The sequence below is a fragment of the Rhineura floridana genome, chromosome 8 (assembly GCF_030035675.1).
Source record: "Rhineura floridana isolate rRhiFlo1 chromosome 8, rRhiFlo1.hap2, whole genome shotgun sequence".
Lineage (NCBI taxonomy): Eukaryota > Metazoa > Chordata > Lepidosauria > Squamata > Rhineuridae > Rhineura > Rhineura floridana.
Window position 1 is genome coordinate 46432940 of NC_084487.1, and position 18898 is coordinate 46451837.

An 18898-nucleotide genomic window follows, 5' to 3' on the forward strand; every position below is an offset into this window, starting at 1 on the left:
CCAACTTTCTTCATAAAATATCCAACTGGTGAATAAATACTTTGTTTACCTTCATGTCATCAAGGTTAGTAGGAAGAGCTCCTGGCTTGCCCACCGAAGTGTTGCTGTTTGGTCGCATCAATCCATTAGAACCAGGAGAAACAGATGAGGTGCTGCTGACAGCAGTGGAGAGGCTACGCAAGGGCGGGGCACTACTGCCACTTTGCTGCTCTCCTGGAGGCCTGGAGGAGGAGGGAAGTGAGAGCTCAGTACTTGGTAATGGAACGAATCACTACAACCTCTCTTTGCCACTACTACTGGGAAGCTTAAAGGACATCTTTATGATCTCTTGAGAAGATGGCCAATAACCTGCCCTCAAGATGCAGCACAATGCAAATGATCATTCCCCATGGTTGCTTGGAAATTTTGTTTTGGCAGCATAGATTTGTGCTTGTCAACTGTTATTTATACTTTTTTCTAATACATTAGAGACATCAGATATTTTGCTTCATTGCCTACATTTTGCTTGTTGTGAAAAAAGCAAGATATACTGCAAAACAAAACAAAAATGTATACGGAATTCATATCAAAGAATTACTGATGAACTACTAATGAGTCAATTCAATGCAAAAAATTGCTTAAAATAAGACCTGATGGAGCGGACTTAGAAGACCCTTACAAAGTCATACTACCAACCACTTTTGAAATGTTTACCTAAATATACTGACACTAAACTCTTGCAGAACTTCACAGCTTCTTGACTGTCACAAGTACCTCCACTACATCCACATAGCAAGCTAGTTCTGAAATTTGCAAGCTATGCACTAATACATTTGCGATGTGGGGAAATACAGCCAAATAGCTGAGTTACCCTGAGAATGAGATTGATGCTGCATCTCCCATTCTTTGGTGGGATTGGAGAGAGAGAGAGAGAGAGAGAGAGAGAGAGAGAGAGAGAGAGAGAGAGATTTATATATACTGCTGATACAGGACCCCCATGATTTGGAAAACAAAAACAGTAACATGAAGCAACCCATACTTTGGTGGAGCTGGCAGGATGGTTTGATAGTTGTAGTGCTGTTGCTGCTGCTGATTAAGGATCTGGAGTTGCAAGAAGAGCTGTTGTTGCTGCAGGATTTTGGCATAAGATGAATCCATGGGAGGAGCTCCTTTGTCCTGTTTTTGGTCCGGTGGGATATATTGGTGATATTTCAACTTCTTGACTTTCGGCTTCGGTTCCTTGGATTTTTTGCTGCGCTGCAACTTCTCACATGAAGACTTGGACTGGCTTTGCTATTTGAAAAAACAAGTGACTCAAGAAAGGGTGGAAGGATAATAATAAAGAGTGCATGTTCCATATGGCTGGTTCAATCTACTGATCCTCCCCAGTATATCGACACAAACCACAGAGAAGGACATACAGGTATCTTTTTACTAATATCCTCCAAATTCTTCCAACAAGAAAATACTTGCCAATTAAATGACAATATAAAAATGCAGTAACTGCTCATGCATAGCTCTGACTCAATGGGAGGCTTTTTAAAGCCTAATTGTAGGGACTGGGAAGGGGATCTTTGTCGAGACTGCAGTTGGGGAGGCCTAAAAAAGGTGCCTCACCAACAATTTAGCAATGTATATAAATGTAACCAATATATCCCACCCAATTGTAAACTTATCCATGCTATCAGTTTTTTAACCCCTGCATAAAAATGTACCTTTATAAGGGTTGGGAGTGGTTTGGCAGGAGGAGTAGCAACTCCATTGGCGAGATTAGGAGGCACTGGAGGTGGCGGAAGTGGAAGAGGTGTTGGATGCTGCTCAGACAGGAAAGGGGCCTCGCTACTGATTTTTAACTGACATACGGCCTGCAAAAATAAATCAAAGTATGAGATGCACATGCCCATGTCTACATCTCTATTCTTCCCTTTTCAAGGGATGGAAACAACTTTATGGAGCCAAAGGATACAGACTGCACGCCAGCTCCTACAAAGATCCCTAAAATACTACAAGGAGGAAAAACAAGCAACGTTTGCCATTTCTCAGTTGCAGCTGCATAGAGAGAAAGCACAGGGGAAGGACCATAGCCCAGGGGCAAAGAATTGGCTTTGCACGTAGGAAGTGAGATTCAATCCCCAGCATCTCCAAGCAGGGCGAGGAAAGACCCTTGGTCTAAAGCCCAGGAGAGCTGCTGCCAGCCAGCTAGATGGACCATTAGTATGACTATTATAATGCAGCTTCCCATCTTCCCAGTATCAGCCCCACCATACAGCAAGGTCTGGGCCTCCTTCCTCCCCCAAATAGGTCAGGTACACACATTCACATTTGTTTTCATCACAAAGTAAATCAATATAGACGCTTTCATTGGCACAATTTCAGTATTCAGGTATTTTTACTCCAAATCAGAGGGCACTTTTTGTCCTCCAGGAAGTCAAGAGCCAAAGCTATACATTCTCACCTGAGCTGGGGATGCCGTTGTGGGGGTGGGAAGTAACTCGCCAACTCGAGCTTCCATTGGGGATGGCACAGATCCCTGGGATTCATGGCTAGCAGGCTGTTCTGGGGACAGGGCATCACTGCTGTCCTCATCAAAGGAGGAACTATCTGCTACCTTTGGGTAGTTCACTTGACCTACTGAAAATAATAATAATTTCATGTTTATTAACTAAACAGATGGAAAGGCTAAAGGATAACTAGCAGAAGATGCTTCTGGAACCTGCTTAAGTCACAAGAAATTGAGACGGCAAAAAAGCAAACAAGCTTTAGACATCTCTGCAAAAAAATTTTTTTTATCAACTTCATCAACTGAAAAGAAATGGTTAAGCAGGATTAACAGGAATATAATTCTTCTGTCTCTCTGAAGACAGATGCAAGGACAACTGGAGCAAACCTGAGGTTATATCCAGGCTCAGGGCCTGAATCTGAACAGTTCAGATGATGAAATAACAAAGAAGCAGTGGAGGCAGATATTTTACCAGGTTTTTTTAAGGCATTAGAAGGGATAGCCCTCCATAAGCTGTGAGGCCTGACTGCTATAGGGGCTTGTGGTGTTTATCTACAATCTATTTCCTAATAAGAGCCTTTCTGGGAAAGGAGGAGAATTGCCATGAATCATAAGAGACTATAAGGAGGAGCTGAAGATAAACCAAGGCCTCTGGAGTTTCTTAAAGTCAAACTTATTTGTGCCACTCCCCAGCACTTCTAAGGAGGTTAATGTGTTTTCATTCAAAACTATTTTCCTCCAGTGCTTTCTGAAGGATAGTATAGCAAAATAGTCTACCTATACAAAGGAGGTGAAGAACATCAGCCAAAAGGCCATGTAATAGCTATGCCTGTGGCCAGAGGATGGCACTAGCAGACCACATATCTGTTCACCTTTGTTTTTAAGAAGACTCAACTTTCTGCTTTTATTCTTTCTCCCCACCCAGACCCCCGCAAAATACACACACACCTCAGCGCAGGACCTCTCAAATGAATGGCTGTGAACAGGGATAGACGTTTAGGAAGGAAAGCAGAATGCACAAGCTGAAGGAAGGCAACCATCCTACAGCAGCTCTTCAGCCTTGACAATTTAGTGTTGTTAATCCACTGGGGGCTTTGCTACAAATCTGCCTGGCCAAGAGAGTTGTGCACCTCAGAATTCTAACTGAAGCAGCTATATTGGCTAGTAAAAAATATACATTAGTCCCAGCCAAAGGATGGATAGTGGGAGTTAGTAGCAAACTGTCATAGCACCCATTGCGTGCATGCAGACCTCCACTTGCTGCCAGCCTTACCAATGATAGCTTCCTTCAAGCTTGATTCTACAGGCAGGATGTTCTTCTCCACCAACTCCATGGGACCCGGCCGCTGGGCAATCTTCTCATTGAGGTCATCAGCCAGTCTGGCTCGCTTCAACTTCAGCTGCTTGGCCTGAAGGGAAGGTTCAGCGGAGGTCTCTGCTCAAGAGAATAGCAAACATCACTTCTGGAGAACACAACCTTGGTATGAAGTTGGAAATTCACTTTCTGCCAACATGGATGTATGCCTGTATGGTTTATTTTTATGTACACTATTTAGAAATGCTAATGATTAAGCAATATATAAATGCCTTTAATAAAAACTTAATGCCCTCTCCCATAACAGCAGCTCCATTGGTTGGCAGCACACTCCCCACATCAAGAGCAAGCTGCATACAATGGAAGCTACACTTGGTCTGCCCTTCAGATGTAACTGTCCTGAGAGTCAATCCCTTTTTATTACAAAGAAAGAAACAGTAGCTCAGAGCACATTCTCTTAATTTTTCTCAGAAGAATTTCAAGTGACCTGCAAAAAAAAAAAAAGCAGCCGCCATTTCTTAAGCAGCCCTCACCTCCCAACAAATGAAAAATTGGTGAATGACACACAACTGTCAATGATGTATGAACAAAATGCCTAAATAAGATGCTGCTTCAGAGTTCTAATGTTGAATTGCTCAATCCTGTTCCACCTGGACCCTAACCTTCCACCCACCCACCTCCACATTACAAACCTTTAGCAAATTCTCCACTTCAGAGAAATATATCCAGCCTTCCACACATCACTTTTCTGTACTCACAATCATTTCTGTATATCCACCCCTTGGCCATGACGGTGGCAAGGATAGGCAGCTTTTTCTCCTTGTGATGTACATAGAGCTGAAGAAGGAAGCTGGAAGAGAACCACTCTTGTTCACTTCCTCTTTCAGCTCTATGTGCTTTGTGAGGCTCAGATTAATTATATTGGATCAGACTTCCACACAGCTCCTTGGAAATGCAAAGCATTTATATACACACTCTCTTTTTCTTTCTTGGGATGGGGGATGAGCCAGAAGAGGGGATAGCACACATGGCACTTGTTTAAACAGTCAAATGTGCCCACATAAAAAGGTTGGTGACCCGTGAGCTATAGCAATTCACCAATACAAACTATGAGCCTGAAGAACCTAGACAGCACAAAACTTTTCTCAGCCTACAGCTACAGTGCCCCTACCAGAAGTACAAAAGTGTAGCTTCTATCCTTTCACAAATAGCATATGATTCACAATCAGTCACTTGCCCAGGGCAGTACCTTGTCAGAACCATCAATCAAGGTGCTGTACATTTTCACACATGTGGGCAAGCAAACATCTTTTCCTGAGCTACTCTGGTTATTTTGTACTTCTGGCAAGATTGGTTTAAAATAATATCCAAGCATTGATCCACTGCAACACTGTTGGCCCACCCCTCCATCCAGCCATCCACAACTGAATAGGAATAATGTACAAGAACCACAGATGTAAAGTTTCTGAACTGTATGGTGTGGAAAATCCCTATAAAAGACTGCACACCAAGGACCATACCTTCCAGAATGTGCATCCTCACTAACTCTGATCTCTCTGGCCGGGACCGGATCTTCCGTTTTAGGTAGTCCTCTGTCTGCAAAAACAGAAAACAATATGCTGAACTCAAGTAAAGAGACAGGACTGAGGCAAGCAACATACAAAATGTTCCAGTTAAAAATCTTCCTGGATGCTTAAGCATATGGCAAGAGATAACATTCCCTCAGATTTTTACTAGTCCTGCCATTGAAGAATGCAGCGGGCAAATAATTCTACAATATTTAACCAGCGATTGAGAACCTCAGGGGAAATGGGTTACTGAACTAAAAGCACTAAGTGCTTTGAGATTCTTATGTTGTGGTATGTTAAATTCTCAGGCTGATTGGGCAGGGGAGAAACACATCTATTGAAAGGGAAACTTGGGGTACGTCAGTTATTTATCTTGAATAATCAATCTCCATACATTTAACTGCAAATTTGGAGTCTTTTCACCCAGGCTCTCATTCCACTAACTTCAAACAATTTTGTTAAATAAATCAAACAAATGCTAGTTTTTATTTTAAAAAAAGACAACCCAGCAGCCAGTGCATTCACTTCTCATCTAGCTCACCTGAGGCTCTTTCAGAAAGGAAGTGAAATCTCCAAGAAACAAAACATGGTGCCTGCATTCACTTTCTTATTTCTCAAGAACCAGAATGTTTTCTGCTTAGTTTCTAAATGATCATGCTGTCAAGCAAGCTCCAGGATAGCTGAAAGGTGGGAGCATGCTCTCTGCCATGGGCAGAGATGCTTATTGTTCGGAGAAACTATCATATCACAGGTAGAATGAAACACTCAAGATGTTCAAGAGAAAACAAGTGTTTAGAAAAATCTGAGAACAGATTTGAAAAAGCATCACAAATGTAATAATAATTCTCCTGGAGCTAACTAGCGGCTTACCCTGGCCCGTTCCAAACTCCTTCTCTGTTCATGAAATGCAGCTGGACTTTTCAGAGCTGTTGAAAAGATAACAATGGATGAATTACAAGAGATGGTCTGCACATTTCTAAACATGACCATGCTATTAAAGCTTCACCCAAGTCAAAGTATAAGGTGTGCAAAGTCAGCTCCTTCTTGCACATTTTCAGCATATGGACCAGTTCTTTTGCCCATTTAAATCCACACCCTGGTGTGTTGCCAACCTAAGACAGCTGAGGATGTAGCCATTTTTATAGACTGCTTAGAGGGAATCTATGTTTACATAGATATGCCATCAGTTAAATAAATGTAACCTTCCACTATTCCTCTGCCAATGCACACAGACCAGACAGAATCTGATGAGGAACTAACACAACTCTTCAGCAACGAAGGCTCAGTGTACCTGAAAATTTCAGCACCAGCAGAACTTGAGCAGCATGCAAGATGCATGGAATCCTGTGAGACACGTCAACGCCAACATTACTTACAACCACATAAATTAGGATTTGTTCATGTACAGCAGGTCCATACACAGACAGGAGCAAGAAAAATAAGCTAAGAACACTTGTCTAGCAATACAAAGGTGGTAGAAAATGTAAGGAGCAGCGTAAAGAATGAGCACCATTTTAGTCTTTTCCCACCACTAGAGCACTGCCAAGACAGATCCTATTTTAAGACACTGATCAACTACTGCTGAGCAGTATACAAGCCTTAGAAGAATCCTTTTGCAGGGCTTTCCCTGCATGATACCAGTTAACTTCACACTGACTAGGACTAATAAGACTGCTGTCTGCCAACAAGTCTTTCCTCAGTACATTATGGTAGAGTGCTGGTTGCCAGTTGGGTACTGTAACATGTAGCAGTAGATTCAGTTGCACAGACTCCATGTGTCCATTCCAGCGAATAGGCAAATCTGGGGCTTAGATCCACCACTTTACCACTAACAGCCATCCAACTCCAAGTTAGTGGTGAAGCTAGAATAAATCACAGAATAGGATACTATACCATATCAATGTTGCCTAAATAATGCATCTGTTAAAGGTGTGGACCTTAGGAACTGTAAGTTCCTGGCAGTTTGCAGCTTGAGAGAACATAGAAAACCCTTAACACAACATGTTAGACAAAAGGGTTTTTGTTAATTGAATTCCATTGAGCAAGTTGGTCCATTCACTCACTAATCTGATGGTGTGTGTGTTGTATGCATGCATGCATTGTGGACTAAATAAGCTTGTGCTTAGCATGTCAGACATCCATTTAAGAATATTGTCAGAAGATGCTGAAGCAGGATGCTTCTTACATTTTATTACATTTTTTGAAAACATTTAGGTGTAGCAAGCCTACTGTCAAGAATTTGATTTAGGGAAATCTTGGTCCTATAAACAAATTGCAGAGTATAATACACACTACCATCAGGATAACTCTTGGCTCCCCTTCAAAGAATTACACTCCATCCTGACTCTGAGAAGACCAGATCTAATGACTGACAATCAGTGTTACTCATAATCTGAATAGAGCGAACGACATAATTTCAGGGGGTCTACAATGAGTATTAACTTAGTTCAATATCATCCTATATATTGTTAAATATTTTAGTATTAAAGAAAGTTTTCCAAGGTATGTTTAAAATGTCAGAATTTTTACTGCTATTGCTTAGTTCAAACCCATTCCTAATTAAAGAGGCTTATTAGGAAATATAGACGATAGATTGTGAACAACAGGTATCTATGATAGGCCAAAAAGCCAATGAGCTACAACTGAAGTCACTCTTTTAAGCTTTTGTACAATGGATTTTTTTTAATATCTAAAAGGTCCAGAAAGTACAGTGTTAACACACCAACGTAACTCCAATGGACATTTTTCTTAACTATTTTCCAATTTAAAATGCAGATGTAGACTAATGTTTCAGGATAGTTCACTGCACACATATCTTTGAGAGTCTTCTTAACATTTGCTATTGTTTTGGGTGCTGTGTAAGGATAGGTAACTGACAACAGCTCCTGAAAAAAATACTCTCTTGAATTTGTAAATCCCACCACTGTGAGCCCCCTTATTCTCAAAGGCCTTCAGAACTGCATAGGTATAAAAATACATTTGGCAGAGGTGGCAGGGCTGTGGAGTCGGTACATCAAACCTTCGACTCTGATTCCGACTCCTTTATTTCTCTACTGTCTGACTCTGACTCCTTCATAAATGGCAAATGTATATTAATTTATTAATATTAATAAATTAATATTCATATTAAAATATTAGTTTTATTTTGAAGTGGGAGTCAGGAGTCGGTACATTTCTACCGACTCCACCCAAAATTGCTTCCGACTCCAACTCCACAGCCCTGAGAGGTGGCAGTAGTCTGTTCAACACAAAGCAGATAACCTATGCAGAGTAGTAGTATGTGTACTCTCTCTGCAGTATTTTGCCAACAATACCTGCATGATGCAAAGCATGGAAACCATTAGGAGGTGCTTTCAAGCTATTTCTCTAGAACAGGGGTGGGGAACCTTTTTGGTACACAGGCCAGATGTTTATCTGGCCCCACCCCATGGGCCAACTTTTGACATGTGTGCAGAGCAACCCACTCATCAATCACACACCACATGGTTGACAGGTAGATTGTCCCATCCACCTGTCAAAATCCCCTGCATGGGGCTCCCAAGCTTGGGAACCACACCTCAAGGGATGTTGCTAGCCCTTTATTTGCAAGCCCCTCTGCACTACTGGCCTTTCAACCTCCAACGAGCAATGCTTCAAAGAGTAGTAATGGGAGGGAGAAGCCATTTCCATTGAGTGGAAACAGCTTCCCCCTCCTTGAGCAAGGGCCATTCCTACCACTCATCAGCCGATGGGCTGTTGGGAGCACACCTTGCTCCAGCAAAGGAAGCATTGGGAGCCCACTTTAAGCTCCCGATTGGTCCTTTGAAGCCCAGCCTTTACCAACCTGACAGCAAGTGTGCTGTCAGGTGTAGGGCAGCTGGGTGTGGCTTCCTCAAAATGGCCTGGTGGGCCAAGTATGGCCCATGGGCCAGGGGCTCCCCACCACTACTCTAGAAGCAGATGGAGCCCAACAATGTAGCTTGCTTAGTATTACAAGCAATAAAAAGGAATAACTAACTAGCCTGTTATCATTTTGTGAGTGCCCCAAAAGGAATATTCTCATATTCTCATGCGTATTTCTATGAAAAACACTTGGCTTGTACTTCACCACAATGCTGGCACAAAGACAAAGAAAATAATTTCACTCTTGACCTCTGAAAATGCTTGGAAGAAACTAAGGATCACTGGTACAAGTATGTATTATCAGATTCAATCCAAACTAACCAAACACTGTACATTTTTCTTGGCTGCATAAAAAGTACATAACAAATGACCCAAAACTGTCAAACAACTCTACCATGTCAGTTATGAGACCAAAAGACTTTTTCCTAGCATGGCCTTAAGATGTTGTCTAGCTGTAAGCTGCCAAGTTTATGAACTACAGTAACCCACACTCACTGACTCTGGATAAATGTACTGACATTTTCAGCTTTCATTTTTAAAAAGCTTCCATACCTCAGGATAGTGGAAAACATGAAAACATGCTGAAAATCATAGACTTGTATCAACATATAGATTGCAGTGGTTAATAGCCTTTGTAGACCCATTCCAGTACATGAACCGTCATCTTTACAGATTTATGCCATTCCACTCTGATTCCATACTTTGTTTTCCAGTATGGAGAGGAGAATGTGCACAAAGTTCTCAAGACTGCATAAAAATAAGGACAATGATACAACACTGAACATTAGGTAGAATATACATATTTAATGTGTGCTACGGGTGTACCCAGTTCACTTAATCAAATTGCTATCAAGGAAGAACTTGCACAGGCATCAGGAACTTCACTCCAATATCCAATTATCAGCAAGATGACACAGAAAAGCAGCCAGAGATCAATAATTATTTGTATACCACAATCCTGTCTCTAGTTTGAGAATTTCTAAGATTCTCAATGGTAATTCATTAAGGTGCCAGCAAGGAGACTGTCAGAAAATCCCTTCTAGACTTGATAATTAAATTTTAACTAAATCCTAGCTCAGCCATGAAGCTCACTGGGCGATCTTGGGCCAGTCACTGTCTCTCAGCCTAACCTACCTCTCAGGGTTGTTGTTAGGATAAAATCAGAAGGGGAAGAACCATGTTTTTATGCCACTTTGAGCTCCTTGAAGGAATATCTTCTAGACAGTTCTACCTTCACTCTCTGAGGCAGTATGCCTTTGAATACCAGCTTCTGGAAACAAGAAGTGGAGAGAGAGCTGTTGCACTCAGGTCCTGCTTGAGGGCTTTCCATCCAAATCAGGTTAGCCACTGTGACAACAGGATGCTAGACTAGATGGGCCTGTAGTCTTATTCAGGAGTGGTCTTCTTCTATTCTTATGTTTTGTAGAAAAAAACCCCAAGACTTTTTATTACACCTTCATTTAACCCAGTGTTGATAGTCACAACCAGCAATTAGATGATTTTCATTTAGGAACAGAACAACCAGGACCACTGCAGATAAGCTAAATCACTTCCAATAGGCATTTATTAAGGCAGATGCTGGGAAGATAGTCAGAATTATCTGCTCTTTTTACGAGATGAATCTGCAGATATTTCACCCAATCTCACAACTCACCCAATCTCACAAAGCAACTCCTATGAAAAACTTCTTTTGCTTGTATTTAATTTCTCACCAAGAAAATGTTTATTCTAGTGAATCATGTTCTATTTTCTTAAAGGATTAAGGGTGCCAGTAGATGTATATCATGGTCCAGATAAAAGCAACAGGAATTAGACAGACTAACCTCTGAAAAAAAGTTTAATATATTAAAATCACCTAATGGTATTACTACTCATGTTGATAAGAACCCAGCTGAAACTATACCCCCCCAAAAAAAATCTTGATACAGCTTCTAACCAGAGATACTTAGTAAGCATTCATGGGATAAAGAGGCTTAATGGAGGAAGACAGACTCTTTGGCATCTCAAGGCTTTGTACTAGCACATGTGCAATTCAATGTATTTATAAATGAATGACCTGGGAAGAAGAGATTTGTCTGTTTGCCTGTCTAAAAATGTTTATATGCCACTTTCTGGGCAAAACCCACCCATAGCACCTTACAACAACAAAAACTACAAGTGTAAAAAACAAGTATTACTAAAATTAATAATAAAACAGAATTCAGACTCAGAACTCCAATAGCATTATAATATACCAGACTATCCAGTAAGTGGGATGAATATAATTCAATTCAGGTAAACCAGATTAGATACAATTGGCTAGGTAAGTAACTGACACAGGATATAGTGAGGTTAGAGGGAAAAGCCAGAAAAATGGAGTCTCTGGGTATCCTGGTAGTAAAGTAAATGTGCAACTGTTGCCAACAGTGACAGCACTGCATAAATGTTCCCCTTCCCACCCCTTCCACAATGTCCCTGCCTCTTCGACGATGGCACCCAATGATACAGAGCAGGGGCAGGGAAAATTCATAATATCGCCCCAGTGCTGGCATGCAGAGAGAGAACACATCAAAAACTCATCCTCTATTTTACTTCCAAACCCTTTTGGAAAAAGAGCAACAGAAGCAGCTGTAGAGCATAATAAAAATAATGGCAATATGCTTGACTGAATTCAACACCTAATCTGCTAAACACCCCATATATGTTCACCAGCAATTAACTACCACTGAATTCAGTTGCCCTTTCTTTCAACTGTTTTTCGATAATCTGTTGAGAAATGAGCATGACGCCTGAAACGCAGAAGGAGTGAATCCACAGGAAAGAATCAAAGTAAGACCACCAGCAAACATACAAAAATGTAATTCTCCATTTTGGAGATGGCAAGTGTTGCCACCACTCACCATATGCTCAGAGGCACATGTTACCAAATTCTTCCAAGCTACACAGCAAGTGGATTGGACTGTGAAAAATCAACCCAAATTGTGTTTGCATTTTGACAAATTTGTAGGGCAGTACAATATCTTAGAGAGGAGTTCAGGTCTCCTACTCCCCTGGTGCATTCACTATAGCTGCCCAATTTCCTTGCTTTTTAAAGTTTGATAGAAATATCTGTTGGCTACAGGTACATTCTTAAATCGCAAGGGTTTTTTGCCTATTAGTGAATGTCTCTGCTTTTTAATCCAGGAGATAAGAAATGGGATCCTGTGCAAGTTTTCTGAGAATGGATTGATCAATTGTATGCCTATTGAGTTCAGTGGGATTTACTCCCCTGCAATCATGCTTAGGATAGGTGAAACTGACCATGAGGCAGGGGTAGGGGAGGAGAAGAAAGGGCAGAGGGGAGGATGGGAGTGGGTGGGAGGGGGAGGGAAGAGGAGTGCAATGTTGATCCTTTGCCTACTTACTGAGTTCACTGGGATTTACTCCCTGCTATCATGGTTAGGATAGGTGAAACTGACCGGGGGGGGGGGAGAGAAGAAGAACAGGGAGGAAGGGAGGAAGGGTTGAAGTGGGCAGGGGAGGAGGAAAAAGGGAGGAGGAAGGGAGAGGAGAGAGGGGAAGGAGGGGAGGGAAAGAGAATGGGAAAGGCAGTTTTGCATGCTTATTAAGGTCAATGGGATTTACTCCTGTCCAATCATGCTTATAATAGGTAAAACTGACCATGGAGGAGGGGGAGAGCAGGTTTCATCATTTGCATGTTTTTTGAGTTCAGTGGGATTTACTCCTGTACCATCATGCTTAGCATAGGTGAAACTGACCTGGGGCGGGGCAAGGGCAAGGAGGGGGCAGTGGCAAGGGAAAGGAGGGGGCAGTGGCAAGGGAAAGGAGGGGGGAGGGGAAAAGAAGGAGGGGGAGGGGAAAAGAAGGAGGGGGAGGGGAAAAGAAGGAGGGGGAGGGGAAAAGAAGGAGGGGGAGGGGAAAAGAAGGAGGGGGAGGGGAAAAGAAGGAGGGGGAGGGGAAAAGAAGGAGGGGGAGGGGAAAAGAAGGAGGGGAGGGGGAATGAAGGAGAGGAAGGGTAGTGATAGGGATGAAAAGGGAGGGGAAAGGGAGGGGGATAGGAAGAGATTGGGTGGCTGGGCACCAGGCAAAGTCCCTTTCCTTTTCAAGAGGAAAACATTGTGAACAGTATCATTGTTTTTCAGGGTTTCCTCCACCTTTTATTCTACAGCAGGCACATGTAGCCTCCCACCCAAATTTAAACCAAAGCTGTCCCTAACCACATCTACACCAGACCTTTATTTCACTTTAGACAGTCATGGCTTCCCCAAAGAATCCTGGGAAGTGTAGTTTGTGAAGGGCGCAGAGAGTTGCTGGGAGATGCCCTATTCCCCTCACAGAGCTACAATCCCCAGAAGAGGGCTGACTGTTAAATGACTCTGGCCACTGGAGCTCTGTCAGGGGAATAGGAGTCTCCTATCAACTCTCAGCAGCCTTGACAAACTACACTTCCAGGGTTCTTTGAGGGAAGCCATGACTGTTTAAAGTGAAATAAAGGTCTGGCATGGGTTGGCCACCTAATTAGCCAAGCCAAACAGCTGTGAGTCTGGCTTTTAGAACACTGACCATTCTTACTGAACATGCCCATGCTTATCATTGACTTCAATGTTAAATTTCTTAAATTAATTAAAAATCAGCCAGGCATTTTTAAAACTTTTAAACTGCAGAAGATGAAGGTCAGAGTATGGGGCAAGGTCAGTAATAGGATACACATACTCTGTGAACATGGCTGATTTTTAATTAATTTCAACAAATTATGAGACCACTGACGGGGTCTGGATTTTTTTCATTTTACACTTTGAACTCTCGATTCTCTCACACTGTTTTGTGTATGACCATGAAACCTCAGAGGGTTGTTAAGCAAGCATTTCTGAGTTCAGGACTATACGTTTTGTAAGGTTTTGTTTTGAAAAGAGTTTATGTGAAACAGCAGAATGTCATGGGGGGTATTTCCCATTTAACACTGTGGAATGCGAAAAATCCATGCTGGCTATAGTATACAGCCACTCTTATGGCTCTATAATATGTAGGACACCAAGAGCAGATTTTTCTCACTCACTCACTCTCTCTCTCTCTCTCTCACACACACACACCCCTAGTTTTTTCCATAAGTTAGCTTTGTGCTCTGATATAAAAACCAAAGATAATTACAAATATATTCAAAGCCTTCAAGCTGCTCCCCAGCAAGCTAGGGCCTGCTCAGCTTGCCACAGCTGCACAAGCCAGCCCCTTCCTTGTCCGCAACTGACAGCTGGGGGGCAATTGGGCTCCTTGGGACTATGCAGCTTGCCCACAGCTGCACAGGTGGCAGGGCACGTAACCCCTGAGCCACTCACTGTGTGGGTGATCTTTAGCTGGCCCTTGACACCGAGGAGACACGAGTGGGAATTTGAACTCACAGACTCTGGACTCCCAGCCAGGCTCTCCTTCCCACTGTGCTATACCAGCTGTAGGTATGCAGATTAGGGCTATCCAAAAATAAAGTAGTGGCTTCTACATACTCAGGTGATTCCTTGAGTACACAGAAATACACAATTTAACATAAGAAAACTTTTTTAAAAAAATAGTCAAAACAGCCTGACGGGAACGTGTCATCTTACAGATGATTGATGGCAGTTGAAGCTAAGGACATTGGAAATCAAATTCACCATGTGAATCTACCAATGAAATTCATGTCTGAGAGCAGTTTCATACACAAAATGTTCAAATCTTAATGGTAAGCCATCCAGCCATATCCCCCTATCGAAAAGCTTCTGACTTAACCTGTCACCTACATGCTTCCTTTCCTCTAGCCCATATGTTCCACAGTCTTTACAATCCATATTTATAACCCCCCCTTGAGGCCTCATCCTGCATGGTGTTCCTCCATCCTGGGAAAAAGTCCAATTAACGGCATTGGTAACAGTCCTGGAGTTAACCATGTGAAATGACCTGTTATGTCTATCCTCGTTGCCGTTCTCACACTCTCAAAATAATTAAAGCTGCCTCCATCCATTTATTATTCAGATTCTTGCAGGGTCGTATCATGACAGCATGCACCACTCCTCCATCTTTATGATTACACAGGATCAAGCTGGAAGCCCATGAGGAGTGGGGGCTGGGGAGACCAGTATGGGGAAATCCCATCTCAACCACAAGTGCAACAGCACCATGGCACTTAGGTTTGGGGCAGCCATCTCAATTCATTGGGGATAGGGAGATTCAGCTATCTTCCTTGGAGTGGGAGGGACTGAGAGTGGAGTATGTCCACCCGACAATGTACATCCCCTATACCCAGTTTCCTCTCCCAGGATCCTTTGAGCTGTTAGGAGGTCTTCACACCTTAAAGCAGAGACAGTGAACATTGTGCCCTGTAGATATGGTTGGGACTTCAACTCTAAGCAGATGCTCTTGGAGGTCGCTGATTCATAGGGTCGCCATAAGTCGTAATCGACTTGACGGCACATAACAAATATTGGCTAACCCTGCCTTAAAGGGTGCTTTTCAAGTGCTTCATCGGGATTGAAGGAAGCACTTTGTCTGACTTAATTAACCACCCTTCTAAAGACTGTTTAATCCACAAAAGGCAGGCCCCCAGCAGTTTAAATCACCCTGAGGACGATTGTCCTGAGGAGGACATGCATCCTTGACCACAATTTCCCTCCTTAAAATCTTTTTTCTTCTAACACCGTGTGTGTGTGTGTGTGTCTTGTTCATTTTTAAAGAAAAAACAGTACTTTTTTGCATACCCAGGGAATGCATAGCCACATTTCACTGCCCTACCAGCAAGACACTTTTATTGTTAGCAGAAACTAGTGGGCCGTACAACAAAATGTTGCAGTCTGTAATGCTCCTGTACAGGATTCCTTCCTTCCCCCGATCCAGGACACTCCATTCCTTTTCTCCAGTTTTCAGTCTCTCCCTGCTGTCCAAACAGCATTCTGTGATCACTGAGCATGTTCAGTCCTCATTGCATTATTTTGGGTTTCTCCTCCCCTTAGGATTTTTCCCGAAAGTTTTTTGGGTCCTCCCAAGCCTCCTGATACCTTCCTCTTGTGGATGGATGATGCTGTTTTGGCTACATAAGGCCTGGTTCTCAGAGAATTGAGTTCACTGTAAGAAAGATACAATCTGATAATGGTCTAAGGTTGCCACAGCCCTGCAACCCAAGGCAAAAGGTAGGGTTTATACTTCATTTCTGGTAGTATAAGCACACATGCTCATAAACCCAACAATATTTTTACTGCTAAGCAGTTGGCCTGTATCTGAGTAACTGAGTCTCAGAACATTTATTTTTCTTATAGAAACACTTTAGCTGCAAAAGGTGTGTTTCCTCCCCTCAAGAGTTCCTCTTCATTTTGCTTTGATGAACACTCACTTCTCAAAGCACATTTAACTTCAGTGTCACATGAGACTTTATTTTGCTGCCTGCTGTTTAGTCTGGATAAAGGAATGGATTCTATTGAGGAATAAAAGACTATTGGATTTGGAGGGCCATAACCTGAAGTGGGGATGGCATGGATATCTATGGTATGACAAAGTAAAAGTAAATGTAGACTTTAATAATCATTTTATAAGACGTCCTCTGTTGAAAATATGGAATAGATATAAACCAAGGTTCTATTCGAAAATACCATTATGTGTCTCAAGTCAAGAAGCGTTTTACAGAAGAGAAATGGCTGGAAAAGAGAAATGGTTAACTTATCAAGAACTATTAGAAAATGTACATGGAGAATATATAATGAAAGAGAGAGAACAACTGATAAAGGAAGGATATAGTTCTCAATGGTTTGCCTATTTACAATTGTTAGAAAGATATAAAATGGACAAGAAAATGTATGGGTTTGAAATAAGTAAATCTGATTTTGAAATAGGTTTGTGTACAAATGATGAAAATACAATTGCGAAAATGTATAAACTCTTGCTGAAAATGGATATGGAAGAAGAACAAGTAAACGAGTGTATGGTAAAGTGGGCAAAAAATTTTGGTTATAACATACAAATGGATCAATGGGAAAATATGTGGAAAAAAGGCTTGAGATTGTAGGATGATGCAAAAAATCCTAAAGATAAATATTCAGTCAAAACCAATTCAAGTCAACTATTTTACTTTTTTTACTTTTGTTGTATTGTTATGTTTTTGTTGTTTGACTTTGTTTTGTCTTTTGAAAAATTTGAATAAAAATTATAAAAAAAAAAACTTCAGTGTCACATGCAAATTGCCCTCAGACTTAAGAATCAAAGCGCACTGCATCCAAACAGCCAATGTTTTCCAAGGAGGTAGTCAGAACATCTTTATTTGTCACTTTAAACGCAGTTTGCACATGTTGTATTTTGCACCAAAGTACATCAAGGACAGCATGGGAAATATTATTCTAGAGTCTCCTTGATGTAGGTGAAAATCTGCATTACAGTGAAGCCAAAGAAAGAGGTTGTTCATGAGCAAGGCCGATGCATATGCAGGCAGATTTGTACAGTATTTATCATAAATAATATAGCAGGTTATCAATAGTCCCATCAGAACAGACAGACCTGTGTCTTCACTGAACATTAGCTACAATCCAAGGAGTGAGTTCAACAAAGGTGTTTGCATGTGTCTCATTGCTTTCATTTGTGATGCATCACAAAGACTTGAAATGAAAGAAACAGCTTCTGAAACTCTCCCAAATGAGCTTTAGATTTGAAACATCAAATTATCTTAATGATGTTTTATAATTACTCTTCCTTCCTCTGTATCCTTATTCTTACAGCATTCTCAAACATCACAACTCCCTGCAACTATTGGTACATGTGACCCTGAGGTACACAGATTGAACCAGGAAGTATTAAATGATTTCACAGGAAAAAAACTAGTATTAAAACAAGTTTATATCTTTGCCAAAGATCCCAACGTTTCTTGTATAATGGGAACACTCAGTACATTACGTTTGGCATAATTCACTCTTTAGGGTAGGTTTGCAGTTTGCATTTAAACTAAACTAAGATAGCTTTCCCATCTTGTCCAAATGGTGTGGAGACTGAGAGAAACAGGGCAGAAAAAACTTCCTTTTTAACCGATAAAAATTATGGAAACAGCCAAATCTAGACAGCACTTCCTCATTTTTGCTATTTAGTTTGCTCTTGAAACACACACAGCACTTAGTTGAAAGCTTGACTAGCTACATACCAGAAGCCATGGGAACAAAAAGATTAGTACATAAATAACATGTAGAGTACACTTCCAAAAAAAATTAAGAGCTGTTGATAGTCCCTGTTGTGTGTTCTGCAGAGTTTTAGACAGAGAGGCCAACTACATTCTGAATACTGCATCAATTTCACACAATCACAGAACACTAATTCAACTGAACGTTAGTATAGCTAGTTCAAATTTTTCATTTCATCTGCCATTATATCAGTCACAAACACTTTTAAGGAAGTCTTGCAATCATTCTAGCATGACAAACCAGAAAGCAAACTTCGACTAGACAACAGCAGTGAACCATTTACTCTTCCTCCAGTATATTTACTCTGAGCTCCTTTAGCCTAACAGAAGGTAATGTTAACTGGTTGTAGTTCTCTTTAAAAGATGTTTATGTACCTTTAGTACCTCATAGTCATTAACTAATCTCAAAATTGAAACATTTATGTTTGCTGCATTGGACTTATTACATATCCCACAAATCAGAAAGAATTCTATTAAGCAAACTTTATGATTAAAGG

At 41.4% G+C, this 18898-nt stretch overlaps 1 protein-coding gene across 4 annotated transcripts in view; it reads right to left on the reverse strand.

The window, feature by feature from the left end:
* The window catches only part of MRTFA (myocardin related transcription factor A), a 136340-nt gene that overhangs the window by 14466 nt on the left and 102976 nt on the right, over positions 1-18898 (reverse strand). For all 4 annotated transcript variants that reach the window (XM_061639221.1, XM_061639222.1, XM_061639220.1 and 1 more), the window contains 7 exons: positions 6233-6288; positions 5315-5390; positions 3753-3914; positions 2435-2610; positions 1695-1844; positions 1019-1272; positions 50-221 (listed from right to left, as the gene is read on the reverse strand). In XM_061639221.1, coding sequence (XP_061495205.1) covers positions 50-221; positions 1019-1272; positions 1695-1844; positions 2435-2610; positions 3753-3914; positions 5315-5390; positions 6233-6288 — 1046 coding nt within the window. The remainder of the gene's footprint in view (positions 1-49; positions 222-1018; positions 1273-1694; positions 1845-2434; positions 2611-3752; positions 3915-5314; positions 5391-6232; positions 6289-18898) is intronic.